This window comes from Saimiri boliviensis, chromosome 6 (genome assembly GCF_048565385.1).
Source record: "Saimiri boliviensis isolate mSaiBol1 chromosome 6, mSaiBol1.pri, whole genome shotgun sequence".
Taxonomy (NCBI): Eukaryota; Metazoa; Chordata; class Mammalia; order Primates; family Cebidae; genus Saimiri; species Saimiri boliviensis.
In genome coordinates, this window is record NC_133454.1 from 24,566,185 (window position 1) to 24,590,959 (window position 24,775).

Here is a 24,775-nt window from a genome sequence, read left to right on the forward strand (position 1 = left end):
ACAGAGGGACCTTGGAGTGGCAAGAGAGCTCCCAAGGCCACACCAGGGGTCAGGGACAGACAGACAACCAGAGCCCAGCATGCCTGGGTCCCTGTCAGAGGCTCTTCCGCCTCTGAGCAAAGTCCCATGTGTTAGCCCGAGGCACAAGCTGGCTTAGTGGAGAAGCCTCAGGCTGGGAGCCTAGGAGTTTGCCTCCAGACCAGGGGACTCACCTGGACAGTGATGGGCTGGCTCGGCTTCTTGCGGTAGAAGATGCCTTTCACATTATACTCAGGTGATGACGCGCCCTTCTGCACAGCGGAGCGGACTTTGTCCCCCTCACACTTGATGATCACGTAAGAGTTAGCCCCTAGGGAGAGGGAGTGGGAGAGGGGGTCAGGGTGGGTCGGGGGCTGCGGCAGGGCCAGATATCTGCAAGTGAGATGCCCACCTGGGCTCGATTATTCAGATGGAGAGACTGGAACCTTACCCACCTCAGGGCCCCTTCATTTCCAGAGACAGGATGGCCAGCAGGGGCACACTGGCCATCTCTGGCCTCCATACCTTTACCCACACTGCTCCCTCTGCCCAGAGCACCCTTCTCCCTTATCCCCTTTCATCAATCAGGCTTTGTATCTTAACACCTCCTCAGCCTGGACAAAGGCCGCTCCCTCCAGAAAGCTTTCCCTGAGGCCTCCTCTCAGCTGGAAGCCTCCTGAGAGCAGAAGGTAGACCTTTTCCTCTCTGTGTGCCCGGCATCAGGCATCACCCCAGAAATGGCCAGGCCTACAGTGCCTCTGAGAGCAGGAGAGCTCTGAGGCTGGTATCCATGCTGGCAGGGAGAGGCCATGGGGCAACTGGCAGGAGGGCTGGGGGACTTTCCCTGGGAGAGCTCACCTGTTGGGGAGTCCTTGAGGCCAGCAGCCCCCAGGACATGTACCTGGGTCACCAGCTGGGGGTAGCCACAGAGAGAGCTCCAGCAGGTGTGTGGGGGCTCGTCCAGGCGCAGCTCCCTGATATGGAGCAGCGGGGAGGAGGGAAGTGATGGAGAAGAGCCAGGAAGACAGGGGTGAAGAGGGGGTTCAGGAAGTGGGGAGGGAAGAGAAGCAGTATTTAGCCCAAACTTGATTTCATTTAGTCCTGGGAAAATCCCCATGGGCACTCCCCAGCTGTCCAAGTCATAGGGGCTTCCTGCCTTCTCTATCCCTATCAAGGGTGCTCTATCCTTCCCCTGGGGAAAGGCAACTTGCTCGGTACCTGCTGTGTGCCAAGCCCTCTGTGGGAGATACAGGTGATTCCTAATCCTCGCAAAGCCCCAGGAGACGGGTGGCTATGATGATGCCCATTTCACAGCTGCGGAAGCAGCAGGCTCACCCAGGTGAAGGGCTTGCCCAAACAGCTGGAAAGTGGAGGAGCCTGGGCCGGCACGTCCCTTGGCTGTCTGGCTCCACATGCCACAAGCTGCCTCCTGGGTCTGGCATGAGGGCCCCGTCTCACCTGCCTGGGGGACACTGAGCCTGGGCTGTATATCACAGTGGAGGTCAGCACAGGACACACAGGGTCTGTGCCCTAGCAGGGATAGAAAAGGCTTCAGCGGTCCACTGGACCCCAGGGCCACCCCCATGCGAGAGGAAATTGTGACCAGACCCAACCCTGGAACCAGGGCCCGACTCCGCCACTGGCTGCATGGCCTCAGATGACACTTCCACCCTTGATCCCTGAATCTCACTGGTAAAGTGGAGGAGTCAGGCCTCCTGCTCAGGGATGCGGGAAGATCAAATGAGATGAGTGAAAGCTTCTTTGTCAACTATAGAGTACAGTGCCCATGTAAGAAACTGTTCCTAGTCAGGGCCAGGGATGCTGGGACAGGGGAACAAGGGAAGAGAAGGGAAGGAGACGGGCCCTGGTATCAGCCCAGGGTGGCTGGAGGCCCAGAGACACTGAGCATCTCTGAAGCTGAAGGTTCCTGGTTGGCCCAGTGTGGACCTCACCCCCACTCATGCTGGCCCCGGGCCCATCCCCAGGTACCGGCAGTTGGAGGGCACATCAGTGAAGACTCGGAGCAGGAACTCGCCGGTGTGGCCTGGCTCGAAGGTGGTGGGGATGATGACGTAGCGGCCCTCGGGCTGCTCGGTGCGCAGGAAGACGCTGCGCGAGTTGATGTAGATGGAGCTGGCGGCCTTGTGCTGCAGGCTGTGCATGCGGTACTGGCGGTTCTCCTCCACCTGCGGGAGCAGGAGGGGCTGGGCACGTGGAGACACACCCTGCGACACCCTGGCCTACCCCCTCTCCCCCTCAGCACCACGGAAGGGACCACGGAATCCCTTTATATGAAATGTCTAGAACAGGCAGATCTACAGAGACGGAGGTGGATTCGTGTTTGCCCAGGGCTGAAGGGAGGAAGTCTGGGAGTGGGTGGTGATGGTTAAAGGGAGCAGGTTTCTTCCGAGGGAGACGAAAATGTTCTACAGTTGATTGTGGTGATGCTTGCACAACTCTGGGATCACACAGAAAGTCATTAGATTGTATACTTTAAATGGCTGAATTGCATGCTGTGTGAATTATATCTCAATAAAAACTACTTAAGGAGGCTGAGCGCAGTGGCTCATGCCTGTAATCCCAGCGCTTTGGGAGGCCAAGGTGGGAGGGTCACTTGAAGCCAGACATTCAAGATTAGCATGGGCAACCAAGCAAGACCCCGTCTCTACAAAAAACCTAAAAATTAGCCAGGCATGGTGGTGTTTAGCTGTCGTCCCAACTACTAGGGAGACTGAGGTGGGAGGATCGTTTGGGTCCAGGAGTTTGCGACTGTAATGAGCTATGATATTGCCACTGCACTCCAGCCAGGGTGACAGGGCAAGACCTTGTCTCTTAAAAAAAAAAAAAAAAAAAAAAAAAAAAAGAGGGCAATAGGAATCACCCTGATAACAGTGTCAGTGGGGTTTCCGACTGTAACAGCACAACTAAGTACCAGGAGCTGCAGAGGTCACAGCACATGTCCATGAAATGACACTGCCAGCTGCCAGGACCTGCTTGACTGTCCTCGAAACAAGCGTCACGATATGTTCTGGTCACACTAGTGAAGATCATCACATGCCAAAGTCACAACAACATGTCACAACACGCTAGCACACAATGAATGTGCCAGCACAAGGGTGTGAACAGACTGCTATGGTGGGACCAGGCACATCAGACACTGAGGACTCAGCACGGACCCAGCCCCTGCAGGTCCCTGTGGTTTTGTTACGTTCTCCAGGTCTGACAGGCACATGGGGTCCCACCGTGCTGACTGTCACCACACACTGGGCATCAGAACACGTGGAAGGCCTCAGGTTCCAGGCCAGGGAGTGTGGCCAGGGGTGACCCCATCAGGTTGTGCTCAAGGATGCCTCCTCCTGATACCAAGCAAGCCCTCCAATGCAGGAAGTCTGAGGGACTGCAAAGGGCTCTGAGCCCTGAGGGGGAGCACAGGGGCCCGGCAGATACCCAGGACCTCCCAGGGCCCGGCCCCAACCGCCAGCAATCCTCCGCTTCCTCATCCACCAAACATCCCAGGCCTGGGGGTCTTAGGCAGAAAGGAATGAGGCTGAGCAGGCTGGGCCCTCTGTGAATATTCTAAAGGGCCTATGTCACAGCATCCTCACAACATCTGCCACTGCAGCCGCTGTGGCCCGTGACCAAGGTGTTCTAGAGTGTTCTTCCCCAGGCATGGGCAGCCCAAACTCCAACTCCCTCCTTCGCCCCACCCACAGCAGGGGGCCCGGCGGGCCTCACCTTGTAGATGTCAAAGCCGATGGCCAGGTTCTCACCCTTGCCCTCCCGGCGCGTAGACCGCTTTGGCCGCTGCTGGATGCAGATCAGGACTTCATCTTCTGGTTTCTTGACATCAAAGATGTACTGCAGGTGTGGCCAAGGAGACGGAGAGAGAGAATGCAGTGAGACCACGCCAGGGATGGGCTGGCTGGCTCCCGGAAGCTGGGACTCCAGAGCCTGGACCAGTCACAGCACCGCTCTGCACCTTGGTCCCTCTGCCGTGAGATGGGCCTACCAGGGCCTGCAAGGTCTCCCCTGCACGAAGGCCAGGGAGATTCAGTGCCATGACGGCTGCTCCGCGCAGAGCCTGGCACACAGGTGGTGCTCAACAAAGGCACACCAAGCATGAGGGGAAGCGGTGCCATGGGTCAGACCGGGGAGGCTGTGGGAAGAGGTCCTCGTGGGGAAACCCAGGCCAGCCAAATTCCCCAGGAAGGGACAGAATTGTGCTGTTGAGGAAACAAAGGGGTTGAGTCCCCAGCTCAGCCTCTAAGTGTCCCTGTAACTCAGGACAAGACACCCCTATGCCCCTCAGAGCCACAGTGTGCTCATTTTTACCACCTGCAGGTTAGATTGTGAGGCTGGTGGCTTCATGACCGCCAGCTGGGACCGATGTGCCCGACTAACCCCCACTGTACAGACAGGTTTGCTGAAGCCCAGGGAGGCACAGGCATTACCCAAGGTCATGCAGGAGTCCCTGGCAGGACAGTGGCAAGGCAGCTGCACCCCCCAGCAAGGGCAGGGTGGGGGTCCCTAAGAACGCCCACCTGTGGGTTCTGGAAGAAGGTGTCCTTGTGGTTGATGCAGCCGCCACTGCGGTTCTGTCGGGGGTCCTCATGTGGCATCCAGGCACCATGCAGCCGGGCCTCCTCCCACGTCTTGTGGATGCTCAGGTAGGACGTGTTGATCAGGCGGCACTTGATGATGTCTGTGAAGTACCGGCACACGTCCTCGAAGGTCATCCTGGACGTGGGGAGGGGGTGAGCGGGGTACCTCTCCCACACCGCCCCAGACCCCTGGCCCCCTGCCCACCCACCTAATATCTCCATATGGCCCAGAGGTGAGAGAACACAGCTGGCTTTGAGAAGGGAGCTAAGCCCACACAAGGGCACAGGCATGGCATTGCATGGACCCTTAACCTCTCTTTTGACCGGTTTCCTCACCCGTAAAATGGGGCTAAATCTAACAGCGGGTGCCCGTCTCAGAGCTAGTGAAGGAATCAGGTAATGCAATCCAAGCAGGCAGTGCAGCTTTCAGCAGACTGTGAATCGTGTTAGTAACTACTGTCTGCTGCCCTCTACAGTTTATAAGGCACGTTTTCACCCATGATCTTCCGTGGGAACCCCATGGTGAGCGTGCTGTGGTGGCCAGGGTGTTGCTACGGTCACTGCACACTGTGAATGCCTCCAGGGGCTGGTGGGGACAGGGGGCAGTGAATCAAGGGTGAACATGTAAGAGAAAGGCCTTCAGAAGAAACCCTTTCAAAAGACAAGGGGTTCTTCCATGTTTTTCTCTGCTGACCCCTGAGCAAGACTGGCAAAGTGGCCTAGGTGGCCTCCTGCAGCGGCTGACCTGACACCTACAGAAGGTCACTGGGGTGGCAGGACCATTGCCATCTGCCCCTGGCCTGCCTGGGTGCCCTCACACAATCCAGCATACACAGGATGCCTGTACCCCTCCAGGAAGTGGCTGAGTCTCCCTATCAGGTTCTGTGACACAGCCTGGCCCACATTCGGAACTCATGCAGGTCAAATGAATGCAGGATGAACCCTTTTTATTACTGGGGTTTTTCTTTCTGGTTTTGAAACAGGGTCTTGCTCTTTTGCCCAGGATGGAGTGCAGTGGCCAATCATGGCTCACTATAACCTCAGCCTTCTGGGCTCAAGCGGTCTTCACAACTCAGCCTCCCGAGTAGCTGAGACTACGGGGGTACACCATCACACCCAGCTAATTTTTCATTTTTGCAGAGATGGGGCCCCATTATGCTGCCCAGCTGGTTTCAAACTCCTGGCCTGAAGCAATCCTTCTACCTCAACTTCCCAAAGTGTTAGGATTATAGATGAGCCACTTTACGCAGCCAATTACTGGGCCCTTGAAGCTGGGCTGCTGTCATCTTCTCAGCTCACCCATGTACCCTCTCAGCTCCCCTCTCAAACCCAGCTGTGTCCCCTCATCTCTGCGCCAGGTCTCCTTCCCTGCCCACCAAGGGCTACTCTGTACCTCAAGTCTCAGCTTAGGAGCCAGCTCCCCTGTGAGTTTCTGCTACCTACTTTCAGAAATCAGGCTGCCAGGGGGCCCCTGGAGGCAGGCTGCAGGCAGGGTTTCCTGTAGCGGGGCTGGGCATGGCCCCAGTGCTCCCGGCCACACCACACCGCTGGTGCTGGACTGACCCTCATGCCTTCTTACCCTTGCTGGGGAGATCCTGGTAAGCCCACCTCTTAGCCCCCCGACTGCATGCCAAGGGCTCAGTCTGGGTGCCACAGCGGCCCCAGGACCCCTCAGTTTGGCAGAGGGAACTGTAGGGATGAAAGGGCCTGTTACTGCCCCACTAATTGTACAGAGGAGGAAGCAGGCTCTGAGATGGTGTGACTTGTCCAAGGCCGCACAGCAGGTTGATGATGTGGCAGGCAGCAGAGGCCTGGCTCCTGACTCACCACCTGGTGCTCCCTGCCAGGCCCGCGGGAAGCCCCCCCCCCAGCCCCAGCCGCCCAGGGCACACACACACTCACCAGAACTCACCGTCGTCCTGCACCGTCACACCCATCTTCTCCCGCTCACTCTTGCTCACTTTCTGCCACTCCTCCGAGCTGGGGTGCAAGGGCCAGGGAGGAGAGAGGGAGCTGTGTGAGAGGCAGGCCAACCGGGCAAGGGCGAGGAGGCACAAGGGGCAGTCCAGCACCAGGCCTCCAGCGTCACGGTGTGGCCAGGGGTACTGGGGCCATACCCAGCCCCTCTCCAGGAAGCCCTGCCTGCCTCCTCCCACAGGGGACTGTGGGCTGCCACCGTGCCAGGGGCTGGGAGGTCTGGAAGCGAAGCTGCAGTCTGGGGGGAGGGGGGCACCACCCCCAGTGAAGAGGGCTCCTTCACTTAGCAGCTGGGCTCCACTCCCATTCTGGTCTCACCAGGGACATGAGCCAAGCACTGAGGGTTCCCCATTTGCTCAGGGCTGTGGCCTCCCTCCCTGCTCCCCTCCCTCGTCCACTCACCAAGCTGGTCTCTATGCCTCCCACGGGTCACCTCACCCCCAACCCCAGGCCTTTCTTGCACTCAGTCCATCACCCCATACACTCACTCCAAAGTTATTCTCCCTTCTTCCTTCCTAGTGTCATTCTCTCCCAGACCCCTTCAAGGCCCAGCCCCGATGCCACCTCCTCCAAGAAGCCCACCATCCTTATCCAAGCCCTCATGCCCTGTGCCTGCACCCCCATCCCCAGGCCTCACGTGTCACTCCAGGGTCCATTCCACTCCCGCTCGCCCCAGGGGTTGCGCAGGCGGATCATGTCCAACTTCTCTGATTTGAAGAAGGCCAGGAGGCCGTGGCCCAGGCGCACCTTGCGCACATCAGTGACAGCGTACGCATGGCCCTTCACCAGGCCGCACGCCAGGCGGGCCTCCATGTCAGCTGCTGTCATTGCCTGTGGAAGGACACAGCTGCTCAGAAAGGCCACACTGGAACCCAGGCCAGGGACTCAGGTGCTGGAGGGCCAGGAGGCCGCATGGGACCTAAAGGAAGGGACGGGAATTGCAGGGATGGGGCAGCGCTGTGTTCACAGACCTTTACAAACCCCCACAGTGCAGCAGTCTCAGTAAAGAAAGGCATCCACGGTGGGTCAGCCCAGGGCAGTGCTGGGGCCGATGTGCACTGGCTCGGCTGATTGTTAAATATTCAGGACTTTTTTTTTTTTTAAAGACAGAGTTTCGCTCTTGTTGTCCAGGTTGGAGTGCAGTGGCGTGATCTTGGCTCACCACAACCTCTACCTACCGGGTTCAAGTGATTTTCCTGCCTTCGCCTCCCAAGTAGCTGAGATTACAGGCGGCCACCACCACGCCCAGCTAATTTTGTATTTTTAGTAGATAGGGTTTCTCCATGTTAGTCAAGTTAGTCTTGAGCTCCCAACCTCCAGTGATCCACCTGCCTCGGCTTCCCAAAGCACTGGGATTACAGGTGTGAGCCACCATGCCTGGCCAGGAATATTCTTAATAACTGGCTGTCAAACATGGGTAGCCGGGAATCAGCAGTGGTGTGAGTATTTACACCACAGTAATTGGCAATTGCTACAAAGGGCTTTTTACTTTGCTGCAAGGGAGTTTACCAGCACACCACAGGGTCTGCTGAACTTGGGTTCGAGCTTTGCTTTCTTTCTCATCCCAAACACGAGCAATTAATGAAATCAGGACCACCCTCAGGTGCACAGACACCCACAACCCAAGAGGGTCAGGAAAGAAGTTTTGGTTGAACAGTGTGGGAAAGACTTTTCACAGCTTAGGCAGGCGTCCCCAGACTTTTTACACAGGGGGCCAGTTCCCTGTCCCTCAGACCGTTGGAGGGCCGCCACATACTGTGCTCCGCTCACTGACCACCAATGAAAGAGGGGCCCCTTCCTGAAGTGCAGCGGGGGGGGCCGGATAAATGGCCTCAGGGGGCCGCATGTCCACGGGCCGTAGTTTGGGGACGCCTGGCTTAGAAGGTCTGGGCAGGCGGTTACACCTTCCAACCTCTCCTCTCCTCCATGAGGCTGAGGGTCTGGAGAGTTAGGAGCTGACCTGAGCATGGGATGTCACAGCTGTCTCCCATCTCCATCAGTGAGGGTGAAAGGGGCGGGGGCCGCCTCGGGGACCTGCTATGTTCTCACCTTGATGGAGGCACTGATGAGACCACCCCGGCTGTGCACCTTTAACATGCGCTCAAAGAGCTGGTTCCTCTTAGTCTCATCGTTGGCAAAGTCACCCTCAGTCAGGTCGATGGGCTCCGAAACTCCACCGGTGAAGTCCACCAGTGCGTCTGCTGTGTTGCCTCCGTCCAACGCCTGGTAACAGCCTGCCAGCCTGGGAAGCAACGCGGAAAGACTTCCCAGCTCAGCTCCCCAGCCAGCCTGTACCCCTTAGCTCACAGGGAGGGGTCAAACAACCTGTTCCAGTCTCACAGCAGGCCACAGGGGAGCCAACGCTAGAACCTAGTTCTTCACGCTTGGGCCAAGATTTAAGGCTTAAACTCCCCTTAGCCTTAGCGGCTCAATCTTAAAAAATCAGCTGTCCAAAAAAAAAAGAAAAAAAAAGCGACTCTTGTCAAAAGTGCCGCCAGTGGGCAGGGAGGAGAGGAGTTACTGTTTAATGGGTGGAGAGCTCCTGCTGGTGAGGAGAAGGTTCTGGGGATGGCGCGTGGTGATGCCCACAGCGCTGTGATCGTAATAAATGCCACCGAATTGCATGTTTCCACGTGGTTAAAATGAGAAGCATGATGTTTTGTATGTTTTACACAATGAAATTGTGTTTTTTTAAAAAAACGAAAACCAAGCAAGGCCACTGGGTCGGCTCCTCTGGAGTGAAGAGGGGCCTGCCTCCGGGTGGTGGACACTCAGGGGCCACCAGGGGGCTGGCTTCCCTTTCTTAGGATCGAAAGTGGAACCTGCCCGTGTGTTTTCTTGGGTTTGTCTTTGAAGTTGGGAGTTTTTGTCTTTCCTTTTCCTCGCTCTCCCTTTCTCTTGCTCTGTCTCTCTCCCTCCTTCCCCTGACCCCTCCCCACATTTTTCCAGCAAGATTGACAAATGGGCCTAGCACGAGGAACCCCCCGGAGGTGGCGAGGCTGGCCTCTGACCCCACTGCCCCTTCTCCCTCCAGCCTAGGCCCATCCCTGGCCTGCAAGGGCCTGGGCAGGTCACTCTTTCCCAGAGCCTTACACAGCTCGGCAAACCTTTGCTTGTGCCCATTCTATGCTGGGCTCTGTGCCGGGCACCGGGGCACAGAAGCAGAAGGCACGGAGCAGAAGGAGGGGTCGGCCAAGACAGAACGGACGGTGGATGAGAGGGAGGCCCAGCAAGCCTGGAAGGTGGGCACGTAGCCCACCCGCACAACCAGCCCCAGCTCAGCTACCACACCCCCAACCAAGGCCCCAGCCAGGGCATGGCAGCAGGAACCTTAGAGAAAGGTCCTGAATGTGAGTGCTGGCTCTGCCCCCAGCAACCTACAGGATGTTGCCTGGGCCTCGGTCTTCTTTCCTTAGAATGGGAGTAACCAACATTCCTCTCCACAAGGGGCCCAGGCTTCCACCCCACCCAGCACAGGCTCAGCCGACTATGCCCTCAGGCCTAGAGGTTGAGCATGCCGTGTGCCTGCACCAGCCCTCACCTCTCTGTGCCTAAAGCCCTGGCTAGTGGAACACCATGAGGAGCCCCTCCAGTGCCACCCCCCGGGCCTCCCACCCACCTGCCTGCTGCTGGCACCTACTTGGCATAGGCCTTCTCCACCAGAGCGCACCAGAACTCATTGCGGGCGTTGGAGTGGCAGTAGATGAGCTGGTTGTTGACTGTGGGCAGCCGGTCATCAATGACCACATCCACCCATTCCCCAAAGCGCCAGAAGCGGAAGTGGAAGATGCCCGCGTAGGCGTCGGGCTTTTCGGGGTCCCATTCCTGCTCCTTCCAGTCCGGGATGACCTAGGTTGGGGGAGCGGGGACAGGATGGGGGGACAGTGAGGGGATGTCTGGCTTCCTGAGGAAACAGGTGTGCATGCCTCCAGCGAATCAGAATGGAAAGGAATACCGGCTTCGGGTTCCCACTCTGCCACAAGCCCATGGGAGACCCGGTGAACCCTCCCATCTCTGGGCTCAGGTTCCCATCTCTGTGGGGCTTGGAGGCTCCCTTGGCCTCCTTCCAGCTGTGTTGTTCTCAGAGTGTGTGAGCTTCCCTCTCTTTCTCGTGCCTCCCTGCAACCTTCCCAAGACTTCTGTCTACATCCACCGCCAGCTCCTGCCTAGGGACCAGCGTCACCATCCACCCATCCAGCCACTCCGAGGCTGGCAGCCCTGCCGGCTGCTTCATTTCCCTCCCTCCATCCAATCAGGCCGATCCGAGCGCCTCCAATCTTCTGAAATCCGTCTCCTCCTCTCCATCCCACTGGCACCACCTTGGCCCAATGCCCCATCTCCTCACCCAGGGACACGGTAACTGACCACAGCTACAACTGCTCTGGCCCCACACAGACCAACCTGGGCCTGTCACTTGCCTAGAGAATAAGATCCAAACTCTCAATGCACTCCCCCAGCCTCATTTCTCTGCCTCCCCCACGGCAGCCCCCACCCCTGCTCACTGCTCCCTTCTCCAGGCTCTTCCTCCTTCTCTTCACCCAGTAGACTTCCATTTGTCCTTTAGGGACCATCCTCTTCCTCCAGGAAGCCCTCCCTGACTCTTCAGATTAGGCCAGGATCTCTATCTCAGGCTCATGGCCCCTGGCATTTCTCATCTGAGATACTTACCTTTACCAAGTTACAATTAAGTAACTGTAGCTCAGTGTCTGATGTTATCACTGGAATGTCAGTTCTCTGGGGGCAGGGCCATAGAGGTATTGTTCTCTGCTATGCAGCCAGCACATAGCCCAGGGTCTGGCCCAAAGAGAATGCTTTGACTGAATTCAACATGCATTGACCGAATGAATGAATTCAGAGACACTGATTGGGACACTGGCTGAGGCATCGATTCTATGACTTATGAAGCACCTGGGAAATGCCTGTGACCACCATGAATTATCTCCATTTAATTCTCACAGTAACCTCTGAGTAGATGACTATTATCCATCCCTACTTGACAGGTGACAATATTGCGGCCTAACTCATCCAAGGTCACACAGCTAGAACATGCACACGTGCTTTGGAGGCAGATCAACCTTGATTTGAAGCCGGGATTCAAACCCAGATCTGTCTGCCTCTGAATAATGAGCTCCTTGGCACTATGGACCACTCTGCACCCAGTCCCAGGCTGGACGCTGACAACCAGGTGAATCACATGGTCCCTGCCCTCAGGAGGCTCCGAGTCTGGGAAAAGAGGTAGGCACCCAGGCAAAGTGCTGAAGCTACACAGGGTGCCCGCAGGGCTGTGCGAGAAGGGAGTGCCGGACCCTGCTCAGCAGCATCCACAGAGCTGGCACAGGGCGTCCCCAAGCAGATGAGGACAATAGCTGCTACCTGGGCAGAGAAGGGAAAACCCCTTACTCTGTCAAGTCAGGGTGCATAACCCCTAGCCCTGCTGGGAATGGGACCAAATAGAGCTGAGCCCCATCGGGACCATAAGTAGCTCCTTTTAGAAGAAAACAACTCCAGGTATAGGGGTTGCCCTGGCACCTAGGCAGAGAAACCAGAGGTATACCAAGAGGCCGGCACTCACATGAGTGTACAGACTTCAGCCAAAAGCCGCTTCCCACTGTACGCTCATTAAGGACGCTTTTGTTTGCGTGTCTCTTACCATCAACAGGGATGTTAGCAAAGGAAAAAGCTCCCTAACGGGACATGTGAGACCAAGAAAATGAAAATGCTAACTGCAGCGAGAGGTATTACTGCCCTAATGGAGCCCTGCTGGGTGCCAGGGCCAGGGCCAGGCTGCTCATAGTAGTAGCCTCACGACAGGCTGGCAGAAGGCTGCCCGCGGGCACAGTGAGGGAGGCAGGGTTCAAACCCAGGACTTCCCAGTCTGGCCCACTGTCTGGAATCCAGCAAGGGCTCAACACGGCCTGTTCCTTTCCCCACCCCCCTAACCCCCCATTTTCTGTCAACTCTGTGCGCTTTCTAAGTAAAAACACCCTGACTCCTGGCGCTCCCTCCGCACTTTGCTTTCAGGACAGAGAGCTGTATCCAAAAAGGTCCCATGGGAGGCCAAGGCAGGTGGATCACTTGAGGATAGGAATTTGATACCAGCCTGGCTCAACATGGTAAAACTCTGTCTCTACTAAAAAAGAATACAAAAATTTGGGAGTGGTGGCGCACGCCTATAATCCCAGACACTCAGGAGACTGAGTCATGAACTCGGGCGGTGGAGGTTGCGGTGAGTTGGGCAACAGAGCAAGACTCTCTCCTCATAAAAAAAGAGGAGTTCCATACAGGGTGGGGGTTACCGTTCCCACTGAGCAGATGGAAAGGCTGAGGTCCAGGGAAGAAGCAAGATCTGCCCAAGTGCACAGAGTGACGGGGGTCCTAAGCTGAGAACACGGGCCTGGCCCACTGCCTTCACCCCGCTTTTCCTGCTCCTGCCCTGCTCTGAATGCTCTGGACTGCATGGCTGGGCGGAATGCCCGGACCTCAGGAGGATCATGAGTCAAACTTGAGCCTTGGCCCTGAGCCCTCTGTGGCTCAAGGAACTGCTAATGAGGCTCCAGGGCCTGGAGATCCAGAGTCTGGAATCCCTGAGGGCCTCCATTTCGCCTCCTGAATCACAGCCCCTGCACTTGGCATGGGGTGGGCCCCAGGCCAGCCTTCTCACCGCTCAGCTGCTCTGCTGTCAGCCAGGATGCTGAGCGGGAGGGAGACTGTCCAGACAAGTGTGCTCACACGTGCACACACACCAAAAACCTCCCACGCCATGCTGGAAGTCCAGGAAGCCAGCATAGACTCCTGGGGCCATGTCAAAGGATTCAAGAGTTTCCTGCTGTCCAAAGATGGGCTAATTTGAGCATCAATAAGGGCAATAATGTCAATAGATTAAAACACATCCAATATGTTCAAATTCATGAGATCAGAACGACAGAAAAACAATTATCGGAGGAGGATAGGGAATCAACTCATTTTTTTTTTAAACTGGAAAATTACAGGAAATGTATCCTGTCTTTGTAGACAAACTGTACCAGATGGTAATCAAATAGAGGGAAGTCTTGAACTGGAAAAGAATTCTAGCTCGTAAATAGAAAGGAATCATGGTATTTTACAACCACTGAAGAATTAACGAATTTAGGCAGTGGTCACCAATGGCTCCTAACCTCACAAAAAAGAAAGATAACCAGCCACGATGTGTCCCCTGAATGAACTACACATTTTCCATGATGCAGCTGTGACCAAAAAAAAAAAAAAAAATCGCTCCTAAACCTAAATTGGCCAACATGGTAAAATTCTGTCTCTACTGAAAAAGAAGACAAAAATTAGCCGGGTGTGGTGTCGCATACCTGTAATCCCACCCACTCAGGAGGCTGAATCATGAGCTCAAGCCTCTAGAGCTAATTCCCAGGTTACAGGAAATGCAGCATGTTAAACGCCACCATGAAGACGTAGTCACAAGACCCACACCGTGGGAAACCCCACAGGACAAACGGCCCAGTTTCTTTGCTAGATAAATTACTAGGAAAAAATAAAAGACGAAAGAGCAATCAACCAATTGCAGTTAGGGACTTCTGTTTGGATCTCATTCAAACAAACTGTAAAACCTATGCATATTTATAGTACACGTTAGGAATTAGAACAACTACTAGATATTTTATATTAAGGGATTATTTTTAAAGAATTCAGTTGAATGTTGGTATTATGGATATATTTTTTCTGAGTCCTTATCTTTCAGAGATGCATCCAGAAATATTTACAGATGAAATGAGATGCGGCCTGAGGAAGTGCAGGGGAGTGTAGAGGAAATACGGCTAGCCACGGGCGGCCAAGAGTGGAATTGAAGGGCTGGATGCAAGGAGTCCATCAGGCTGTGCTCTCTACCCTCTCGCTGTCTACAGTAGGAATTTCCCATCACCATGGACACCAGCCACCTGGCTCGGCAGTCCTCACTCTCAGCCTCATCTCTCGAACACTCCCTCCTTTGGGTCCCATCTACCATGACCACCAAACACCCGTACCACTTCAAGTCACCTCTGTGGCTCCCTCTGCCTCCTTCCCTTGTCTCTTAGAGGCTAGCTAAGCAGCGGCTTCCAGGGCCCTCCTGCTGAGCCACCCCTCCCCCACCCCCCACCCCCAGCGCAGTTGGGCAGCCCCTCCTCCTGGCACCCCAGCATGGCTCTCTTTTTCCTGCCCACTGGGAGGAGCTCCCTGGGGACAGGGGCCAAGTCTGACGCATCCCCAGATCTCCGGCACCCAGCACAGGGCCTAGCCCAGCTCCAAAGCTGGCTGGTGTCTTCTTGGGAGGAAAAATCCCCCACACTGGTCACGGTGTGGCCCTAACGGGCTGGTGACCTGTACACGCTACTTAATACCACATTACTAACCACTGACTTCACTTTCAACTGGGCCTCCTCTGAGTCTGTCTCCTCACCTACCTACGCTACCTCCAGGACTGTTACGAGAACTAAAGGAGACAGGCTTGGAGCTCTTTCATAAACTGTAGAGTGCTGTGCACACGAGGAGTCATCTGTGTTGGTGTACACATGTCGTGCCTTCACAAGGTCCTGGTCAACCTTCTTCCCAAGAGGAGAAAGGAGAAGCTCCCCACCACCCCCTGGGTGCTTATGAGGCTTTCTGACTTGGGCCGACCCGGCAGCGAGGTAAGGACAGGTGGGATCTGCACCCTCCCTCATAACCACCTAGGATGTGATTCACTAATGGCCACCCACTGCAAAACAGGCCCAGAAAGCTCAGGGTCCCACCCGTGGGTACACCACAGCATCCCTCGGCTCCTGGGTTTTCCCTGGAGACTCCCACCTAGACCATGAGGCTGCACTCAAATCCTCCCAGGGTAGTGGCAGACAGGCCTCTGCCCGGCTGTGCGACACAGAGGAGCCCAGAGAGGGAAGCTGGAGGACCTGCCTGCAAAGGTGTGCGTGTGTGGAGGTGTGTGCAGACTTGAGGCACAGGGAGGGGCTCTTCACATCTCTGCCTGGGACCCCAGAGGGCCAGCGCAGAGCGTTTCTGACCCATGCCAGCAGGGCTGTGGAATGGGGACTGCAGGGAGGTTTCCTGTGTAACTCTAGCTCGTGAGGGGAACGACGGGCCTTTGTGAGTCCTCAAAACTAGTGGGTCCCTGGTTCTATTAGATTCCTCAACTTCTGATTCCAAAACTCTCAAACTCCCAGAGTTTCAGATGCCATGACTGCAGGAGGCCAGGGAAGCGGTGAGCACCCCTGTCTTCTCGGAAGAGCAGAGCTCTGCTACTCTCCGCTGGAGACCAGGGTGTCGACACACCTCAGAGCGGCCACAGCAAGTCCTGCTTATGTGGCAGCTGAGACCAGCCTTGGGGCAGCCGCCCTCCCCCAGACCTCCAGATGCTCAGCAATAACGTAAAGGCTACCGGTGCCCTCAGCTGGGCTGCTCTGAGGTGGTGATGGTGGCAGAGGAGGACACACGTCCCCATGGCCGCTCTCTTGGACCACAGAGCCAGGCCAGCTCCTGCCCACACCTCCGCCCCACACCTGCCACCATCGGCACTGGCCTGTGATGCCTCAGGCAACTCACTCCGGCTCTCCACAGGTTCTCCTGCACCTTCACCGAGGGGTAACTCAGGTGAGACCGTGTGTCTATGGGGATGGGCAGTAACCACGGGCAAACTCGGAGGGAGAGTGACCGTGTGAGGGCTCCGGGAAGCTCAAGCAGTTTGTGGACATTCGCCCATTTCACCCTCACAATAGCCTCAAGGGATGTGCCATCACCGGCCCCAACGCACAGATGAGGAACAAGCTCAGAGGTCACCCAGGGCCATCCAGCTGGCAGGGTGGGACAGGCTACGTTGCTCCCCGCGCTGGCTCTCTCTGGACACAGAGCTCTGGGAAAGACAGGTCTCTTTCCCTGCGGTTTCTCGTGGTTTCCAGGGAAAATAGGTCATTTGTTATTCCCTGCCCTCTGGGGGTACAGCCAGGCCTCTGCTGCTGTCCCGAGGTTGGGAGGCTGGATTCTTCTGTCTCGGGCACCTCCAAGAGTGGCTGGAAGGCAAGCTCGTGGAGGTGTCAGGGCAGCAGAGAGCCCTGAGAGATGGGGGGTGGGGTACAGGGCTGGGGAAGGGTTCTGCGAATGCTGTGAGGGGTGTGTAAAAGGGAAACCGGGCAGCGGGGGGCAGCAGCTACTCTGAGCGGAGGATGAAAGGGGCTGAGAGACCCGAAAGTGGCAAGGTGGGATTTTGAAGCAGGGCTCCCTCCCAAACAAAACCACCGGTGAAGCCCCCAAGGCAGGGCTTGACTTGGTCTCCAGGAAGGGACCCGCCCAGCCCCAGCCTCAGGTGGGTGGGGCCCATCTCCCTGGTACATCCTAGGGACCAGTGTCACGGGGCCAAAGGTCCACAGGCCCAGAGCCTAGCCCACCCACACCTGCGCCCACGCCCCGTGTGACCTGGGCAAGAGGCCTCTTCCTCTGGACCTCAGTTGTCTCTGTCCAAAAATGAGCGAGTCTGAGGGTGGCGCTGGAAGGGCCGTCACAGAACCAGGCTGTTCATTCCGGAAGGTCTGAGGCTGCGAGGGGGTTAGGAGCTACCTGAGGATGTACAGCACATCCGTGACAGAGACCAGACCAAAGACGGCACAGACCTGACCCCACCCCACCCCTCAAGACCCTGCCCTTCTGCCTACCCCCTGCCCAGTGGCCCTGCAAGGCAGGGAGACTCCAGACGGCACCCGGTTCAGTGTCTTCCTACTCCAACCCCACCAGGGTGGTGTCCAGATGGCACCTCCTCAGCACAGCTCTCTCCACGCCCCACACGGAGGCAGCTCCAGTGCTACAGGAGAAACAGCCAGGGCGAGTGGCTCCTGGACGGTCTCAGGAGATTCAGTGAAGGCCCCGATTATTCCAGGCCTCCTCCTTGAAAGCTGGCAGGGGCTGGGGGCTGTGGGAAATGGCCAGGGAGCGGGTGCCTTGGGGCTGGGAGGGCTTCTGGAGGGGAGTGGGGCTGATGGCGAGAGACCGCACACCACCGAGGCCAGGGCACGGGCTTTATTGGGGACCTGCGTCGGGCACAGCAGAGGCACTCAGGCCCCAGGACAGATGGGCTGGGGAGATGGGCGGTCAGGACTAAGAGGGTCCCAGAGGTGCAGGGCGAGCTCAATCAAAGAGGCAGAAGGGCAGAGCCACTGTGCACGGGCCTGGCCTCCCCACATGGCCAGCCGGGACTTCTTCAAGCCTGTCCTGAAACAGATCCCAGAGCTGGGTGAGAAAGGAGCTGCGCTCAGCCCGCAGCCACTCCCACCCACAGATTCTCAGCTCCAGCATGCCTTCCCAGCCTGCACGCCTCCAGCATCCCCAGCCGCAGCAGGCAGCGCTGACCCTCCCACCCTCAGTGCATCTGTTCCAGGACCCCAAGTTCCTTGACAACTCTGCTTCATGAGGGGGAAATATCTCGGGCACATCCCTGACTGTCTGGGGACAAAACAGGGCTGGCCTTAAGTCAGGGTCCTGGGGACAGTGGCTTCCCTGGGGACAGTGGCTTAGCTGTACCTGGCTGATGTTAGGTGCAGGTCAGGCACTCCCCCAAAAGGGGGGCTCTCTGGGCCTGTGCAATGTGAAGGGGAATTATTCTTGGAGCCAGAGCTGAATCTGATGAAAGTTGTGCCTCAGTTTCCCCATCTGTTTGGTGAGTGAATTGCACCCAATGATCTCAGAGGTTAGCATTCTGCTAACACACCACTGCTACCTGCAGTCTGCTTCTAACCATCAGACATCGTAACTGCCCACACCTTCCCCCTGTCCCCCTCAGCTGCTCCGAAGAAGCCCAAGAAATGACAACAGATACTGCATCAGGATGAAGCCCTTGCCTTCCCTGACCTGCAAGCTCGAAATAGCCTGACTCCCCAGCAAGGGATACTTGAGGGCCTGGAGAACCCACTCCCTCCAGCTCCAGGGCCTGGGACCCTCCCATTCAAATTCCCCCAGGCCAAGGAAACCCCCTTTACTAACCCACCCCCTGTTTCACTGTCTGGACTGCTGTCTCCCAGCTCAGAAAGCCCCGGGGCCAAGGTCCTGAGGACCAGGGCCCTGTTAAGAGCCACCCTTAACCAGCAGCAACGACCAACAGATAATCTCAAATTGCACCTGTTCCCTGGGCAGAAATAGGCCCCTAGAATATATCCGTGTGCACACAGCACACACTCTCTCTCTCATGGACACGTGTATGTAGAGACAGACCTCTGTGTAACCTCCCACTTCACTCTCCACACTGAAGTCAGACCCAGAAGAGCCAGAGCTGGGCCTACACCGCCTCCAGGGAGCCAGCCACTCTCCACTCCCCGAATCCACCCCTGCAGCAACCCTGCCCCACATCCTGAGGACTGTCAAGGCGTTATGGGACCAGCAGCCCAGAAAGAGGCTCCAGCAAAGGGCACCAAGGCAAGGGGGCAGTGAGTGCCGGCTTGCTGGACTCCCTCGGGAGACTGCCCCGTCACCTCCGTCTCCCCGACCCTGGAGGAAATGGATGCCAGGTTTTTCAATCTCTGTCTCTTGTCTCTCTTGGTCTTTCTCAGTCTCCGTCTCCCACAGTGAAGCAGAGAGAAGGCAGATGGCCCTGGCCTCCCCGTCCAGGCACACTGGCCTGTCATCTACAGCAGTGCAGTGGCTGGTCCCGCTTCTAGACTACAGAGCCTTGGAGTCTTCCTCCTGTGAGCCAGAGTACTGGCACCAGGCAGAAGCAGAGGAGGAAGGGCATGGGACTCAGGGGGCCTCTGGGCAAGCTGAGGACAAGCTGAGCAGGGAGAAGAATGGTCCCCAAAATACAGGGGGATGGAGGCAGGGGAAGGGGAGAGCGCAGGTGGGCGAGGGGAGGGCAGGAGCCGACAGCTGCCATCAGAGCTGGTTAAAAACCACGGAGGCCTCGAGGTTGGCGGGCTCCACACCCTCGCCGAAGGTGATGAGGAAGTACATGACCTTGCGGATCTTGGCCAGGTCCGACAGGCGCTCCCCAAACTCCAGGGCATCGGCCTCGTTCCAATCCATGGCATCCGAGTCCTCCCTGCGCCAGAAGATGGCAGCGGGGTCCAGCAGCTGGCGCGTCATGAGGTTGGTGAGGTCGGGCGTCCAGTTCTGCGAGGTGCCCGTGATGGTGACCTTGCCCGGCTTGTCCAGCACAACGTTCCAGCGCTCAAACTGCAGCCGCTGCTGCTGGGTGAAGTCCAGGCGGTACACGAACTCTGCTGGCCGCAGCAGCTTCTCCCCATCCTGGCGCTTCTCCCCACGCTGCTTCAGGCTCTCCACACGTAGCCGCATCTGCCTGGTCAGGTCCTGGTCCAGGACCAGCGGCATCTCCAGCGGCAGCTGCTGCGGCCCGTCCTCTGCCATGGCCCAAGTGCTGCTGCCACCAACGCCAAGGACTTAAGTGGGCTGGAGCCTGGGGCCGTGGAGAGAAGAGGCCACCAAAGGGGGACCCCACCTATTCTTCTGTCCTTCCCTCTTCTCCTCCCTTCTTTGCCACTGGCCCTTCCCAGCACCACTCTTTTCTCAAAATGGGGCGTGTGTGAGGGGCAGGAGTCCCAGAAGCGATAATGCAGGCCCTGCAGGCAGGCAGGAAGGTGGCAGGCTCCTTGGGGACCAGGTTGCTGATGTCAATTGCTGTGGCAACCACCCTGACTACCAGGGCCAGGCTGGGCGCTGGCTTGTTTGTGAAGATGGAAATACTTCGTAAGTGCAGGGATGGGGAGGGTGGTACGGAGCACTCCTCACTGGAGGCATACAGGTTGGAGAAGTCAGGACCAGAGAGGGCTCAGCGACTGGAGATCTGAAGTCACCCAAGCCAAACTTTGAAGCCACCCCTGACGCCTGCCTCCCCCTCACTCCTCCACGCCCAATCACCAAAGCCTGTCGATTCTGCTTCCCAAACACCCTGGGAACCTTCCCCTACAGTCCCACTGCCAGGATCACTGCCCGGGTCCACATCCCTCAACCTGACCCGGGGGTCTCAAGATTTCATGAGGATCAGACTCAGCCTCAGGACTTAACACACAGATTGCTGGCCCCCCTCCCAGAACTCCTGGTTTATCGGGGCTCTGTGAGCCTGAGAATCTGCATTCCTAGCCACCTCCCAGGAGACATGTTGTTGGGCCAGGGACTGTGCTTTGCGCATCACTGACCTGGATGACACTGGCTGCTGGCCCTGCCGCAGCCCCACACCACGGCCACCACAGGACCAGGCTGCACTTCTACTCAAGCCCCACCAATTGCCCCATGTGAATTAATCCTGTTTCCCCCAGGAGACTTGGGGCTGAGGAAGAAGCTGGCAAATGTCTATATCTCCAGGGCCCAGGGCGGAACCACGAACTCAGCCATTATATTGGGCAAATGAAAGAACCGGGGTGCGTGAGGAGCTGGAGTGGGGGAGGTGGTGGAGGTGGGAGTTGAGGCGAGGCTGCCGCCACAACACGCCACACATAGGCCAAGGTGTAACAATGGAAAACAATCTGAAGGGTCTAGTGGACCACAAGCCCGGTCAATTGTGAGACAGTGGCTAATCAATCAGTGGGAGCCTGGACTATTTGAACAGCAGAGGGGCACCAAAGGAGACAGAATACCCGTCCTGTTAAAACCACACTGCAAACGCTGGGGTCAGTTCTGGGGGTCACTGGCAGCAATTCTCCCAAGGGTATTTGAAAGAACCATACAGCTAGATAACAAACTGCCTGATCCTCACAGAACCTTTTGCTTTGTAGCTGGAGGGGCAGGGGAGAGAGGAACGACTTGGCTAAGGAGCTACCCTGGGAGGCTTCCCTTTCCTCTGCATGGGAGAGCCGTGTCTATGTTCCCAGCATCACACTCTGCTTTTTATTTGAGCAGTTGCTTAGTTTTTGCCTGTGACGCACATGCCCTGAGTGGGCAGGAAGTGTGTCGGGGCCTGCCACACAGAAGGCCCTCAGAAATGCTGAATGAATGAATGAATGAATGACACTGACAAGGGACAGATGATGTGATGGACCATGGCCAAGGCCAATGCCAAAGGAGGGTGGACAGGTGGAGAGACAGCACACAGGTACTGGCCAGGGCCAAAATGAGGAGTAGGGGCAGGTGTGCATCAGGGTTGGGAGTGAGGAAGATGCCTGGAAGGGGAGGTCAGAGAGGCTGAGCCTTTGGCTGAAGACCTCCAGGGAGAGAAGTCCGGGGCCCAGGCTGTGGCCGTGGCAGGCTAGCAACATCCTTTTTTGTTGTTGGATTGGAAAAAAGTAGAAAAAAGACTAGAAGGAAGCACAGAAAACCCTTAACACTGGTTGTATCTGAGGAATGAAAACCTTAAGTAAGAGACTGCACAGCCTTGTACTTTTTCAAGCCTTCCATCCCTAGTACCCACTATGGCTCTCAGGGCGTAGCTGGTGCTCCATCCACGTGCACTGAAGGCAGGAACTGCTCATATAACCGGGGAAGGGACAGAGTGGAAGGCACTTTTAAATGCCCCCACGGGCCCCTCCCAGGCCTCACCTAGGGTTGCTCTCCCCCAGCACTCCCTCCTAGAGACACCAAGCGTGCGACTGGGACTCTGGTCGCTTCCCTGCTTTTTTTTGGCCAGGAGCCTGTCTGCCTCCTCCTGGGCCCAGGCCTGGCCCTATGACTCACAGCAGGCATCAGGTCTGCCCATGTGCCCAGGGCTGCCGCAGGCTCCAGAGAGGTGACCTCACAGCAGACCCTGGCTTAGGCCGGGCCAGGCCCAATGGCAAATGTTCAATCAAACTGTCACATCCTGATTTCAGGTTCCTAAAACTGGTCACCTGAAGTCCACTGCCCTGCCCTCGGGGAATGTACCATTGAGTCCGGAGGCTGAAATGCCCGCATCAGGGACCCCATTGGAGCAGGACATGAGGCCAGAAGATGTCTGGCAGAACAGAGAAACAGGTGGGGTGCCTAAGACGGGGCTGGGGAGGGAATTGAACAAGCGCAGAGAGTGCGAAATGCAAGAGCTTGCCTTCCTCTGGCCCCTTTAGTTCTCTCGACTCTGGGCGCTTGGAAAGGTCAGTTTACACTGAGGACAAGAGCGGGAAGGTGAGCTGACCGAGGTCACAAAGCTAGCAGGGGACCCGGCCGGATTCAAATCCAGGTCAGGCTGGCTTCGAATCTTGTGAAGGGTAAGGGTGGCTTCCTGGAGGGGGCATGTGTGTTGCGGGCGTATGTGTCGAGGGTGTGACGCTCAGTGTGTCTGAGGCTCAGAATCCCCACGTGTGAGGTGGGGTGGGGGGCAGGGGTACAGCTCAGGCTGGGCAGCCCCTGCACTGCCCTGCCATGGAGAAAACAGGGAGGCTCTGCAGGGCAACAGGCCCAGAAAGTGAGGGGTGACAACAAACAGAGCCCAGTCAGCAGGGACGAGGGAGGGAAGGTGCAGTAATGAGCTCCCCAGGGCCCCCAAGTCTCCTTCCGGGACCCATGGGCTAGCACCACAGCAGCACCGGAGGCAGAGTGCAATTAGCCAGGAGCACCCAGACCCACCCCAGCCTCCCCAGGACCCAAGCTGCTGTAGGAGATCAGCCTCCTGGCCCTAGCAGCCTCCCAGACCAGCCAGGCCGGGTGTCCCAACTCCCTGCAACAGGAACCTTTAGCTCACAGATAAACACAGGCCTCAATGGTAGGCCTCCTGCCTGCAGTCCTGGGCCCTTTCTTCCTCTAGTTCGAGGTGGAGCTGTACCAGGAAACACCTGGGGCCAAGCCCAGGACAGGACACACAGCCTCCCACCAACAAACAGCCCCAGGAGAGGACCCGGTGCACCAGCCCCAGCGCCAGGAGGCCCTGGGAGGTCTGGGCAGCAAGGCCGACGTGGAGCTGCTAGGTGGCAGGTGAGTCCAGCAATCTGGAAAGGAGCTCTGTTCCCAAATCTCTCCCGAGCCTTCTCTACTCCAGGTCTTAGGGGCTCAGCAGGGACATATGCGCTGGGCCAGTTCTGCCTATGGGGAGCTCACCTCACTGGGAGAGGTGACAGATAAACAGGCAATTACAGGGTAAGGCAGGAGGTGGGGGCAGCCCCACAGGATCCCCATGTGCCCCTTCAGCCCCTGGCTGAGTCCTCATCTAGCACAGGGTGGGTGGCCTCTAAGGCAGGGGACCTGGTTCTGGGCTCAGAGAAGCAGGTGGGAGCCTCAAAGCTGGAGACTGAGGCCCAGCCCTACACCCAGAGCACAGAGCCAGGCTCTCTCTAGGCCTTGAGGCGCAGGAGTGAAATGAGCTCATGGGTGGCTCTTGGAAGCCCTCCTGGCTCAGATGCTCCACGAACACCCACATCCATGTGCTGCAACTGTGGCCCCTGCCAAGGCCCCAGGGCCAGCTGCTCCTACCCCAAAGGACCACTGGAGCCAGGCCCCAGGGATGCCCACCCTGGAGTGGCTTTGAGAGGTCACACCCTGTTCAGCAGACTCAAGAGCAAGACACCTACCAGAGTCTCAGCCTGCCCAAGGGCACCGCTCCCTCTGATGGCCAAGGGGATGAGGAGAAACTGTCTTGCACAGGAGCACCCATATGTCCTATGATGTTAATCATCGTAACGCTGGTAGACACAGCCACCGTTAGCCGAGCACCACGCCGCACAAGGCACGCTGAGTGCAGCATCTAGTCCCACCCTCACCACTCCCGGAGAGACAGCTAGTCCGCCTGTCCTGATTTTGCCGATGAGTAACCTGAGGCCAGCGCCAAAGCTACCAAGTGGTGAGGCTCACGGCCAAGCCTGAGAGATGCAGATGTCCAGTGCTCCTCAGCCCCACTGCCAGCCCCTCCCAAGGGATGGCAGAAGGGCAGGGATGAGCAAGCAGCAATGACCAGAGTCCCCCTGCAATCCCTACCAATAATTCTGCAGGGAGCCAGGGTCTGCCTCCACTCCAGCCTCCCCGCCTCCTGTGCACTGAATCTAAGACCCCGCTGCCTAGTGTGGGGATAGGAGGTCGGGTTACAGGAACAGAGCCCATTCTTTCCTACCCAAACCCTTGGGCCCTGGTTCAGAACACTGGCAGCTTGGAACTGGGAGTCGTGACACTAGGGATCGCCAACCCACCGTTGCTGAACAACTGGGAAAAGTCAGGCCCAGAGGAGGACAGCGAACAGCCAAGTCCCACAGCAGGTCTGTGTCTGTCACGGTCTCCTGAGCCCCGTCAGTGGTGTCTGCACGCTAAATGTGATGCACACAGCTTCCACATTTCACAGG

At 57.2% G+C, this 24,775-nt stretch overlaps 2 protein-coding genes across 5 annotated transcripts in view; both read right to left on the reverse strand.

The window, feature by feature from the left end:
* Positions 1-24,775, reverse strand: part of CAPN5 (calpain 5) — a 57,178-nt gene that overhangs the window by 3,305 nt on the left and 29,098 nt on the right. For 3 of the 4 annotated variants that reach the window (XM_010330804.3, XM_074400418.1, XM_074400417.1), the window contains 9 exons: positions 10,237-10,445; positions 8,646-8,838; positions 7,234-7,427; positions 6,522-6,599; positions 4,560-4,755; positions 3,754-3,876; positions 2,008-2,204; positions 877-992; positions 213-349 (listed from right to left, as the gene is read on the reverse strand). In XM_010330804.3, coding sequence (XP_010329106.3) covers positions 213-349; positions 877-992; positions 2,008-2,204; positions 3,754-3,876; positions 4,560-4,755; positions 6,522-6,599; positions 7,234-7,427; positions 8,646-8,838; positions 10,237-10,445 — 1,443 coding nt within the window. The remainder of the gene's footprint in view (positions 1-212; positions 350-876; positions 993-2,007; positions 2,205-3,753; positions 3,877-4,559; positions 4,756-6,521; positions 6,600-7,233; positions 7,428-8,645; positions 8,839-10,236; positions 10,446-24,775) is intronic. The other variant, XM_010330805.3, reaches the window with a different exon arrangement.
* OMP (olfactory marker protein) lies at positions 14,737-24,759 on the reverse strand. Its single transcript, XM_074400419.1, has 2 exons — positions 17,258-24,759; positions 14,737-17,140 (listed from the first exon to the last, which is right to left on the reverse strand). Exon 1 carries the CDS (start codon positions 19,950-19,952, stop codon positions 19,461-19,463), a length of 492 nt encoding a protein of 163 aa, XP_074256520.1. The 5' UTR covers positions 19,953-24,759; the 3' UTR covers positions 14,737-17,140; positions 17,258-19,460.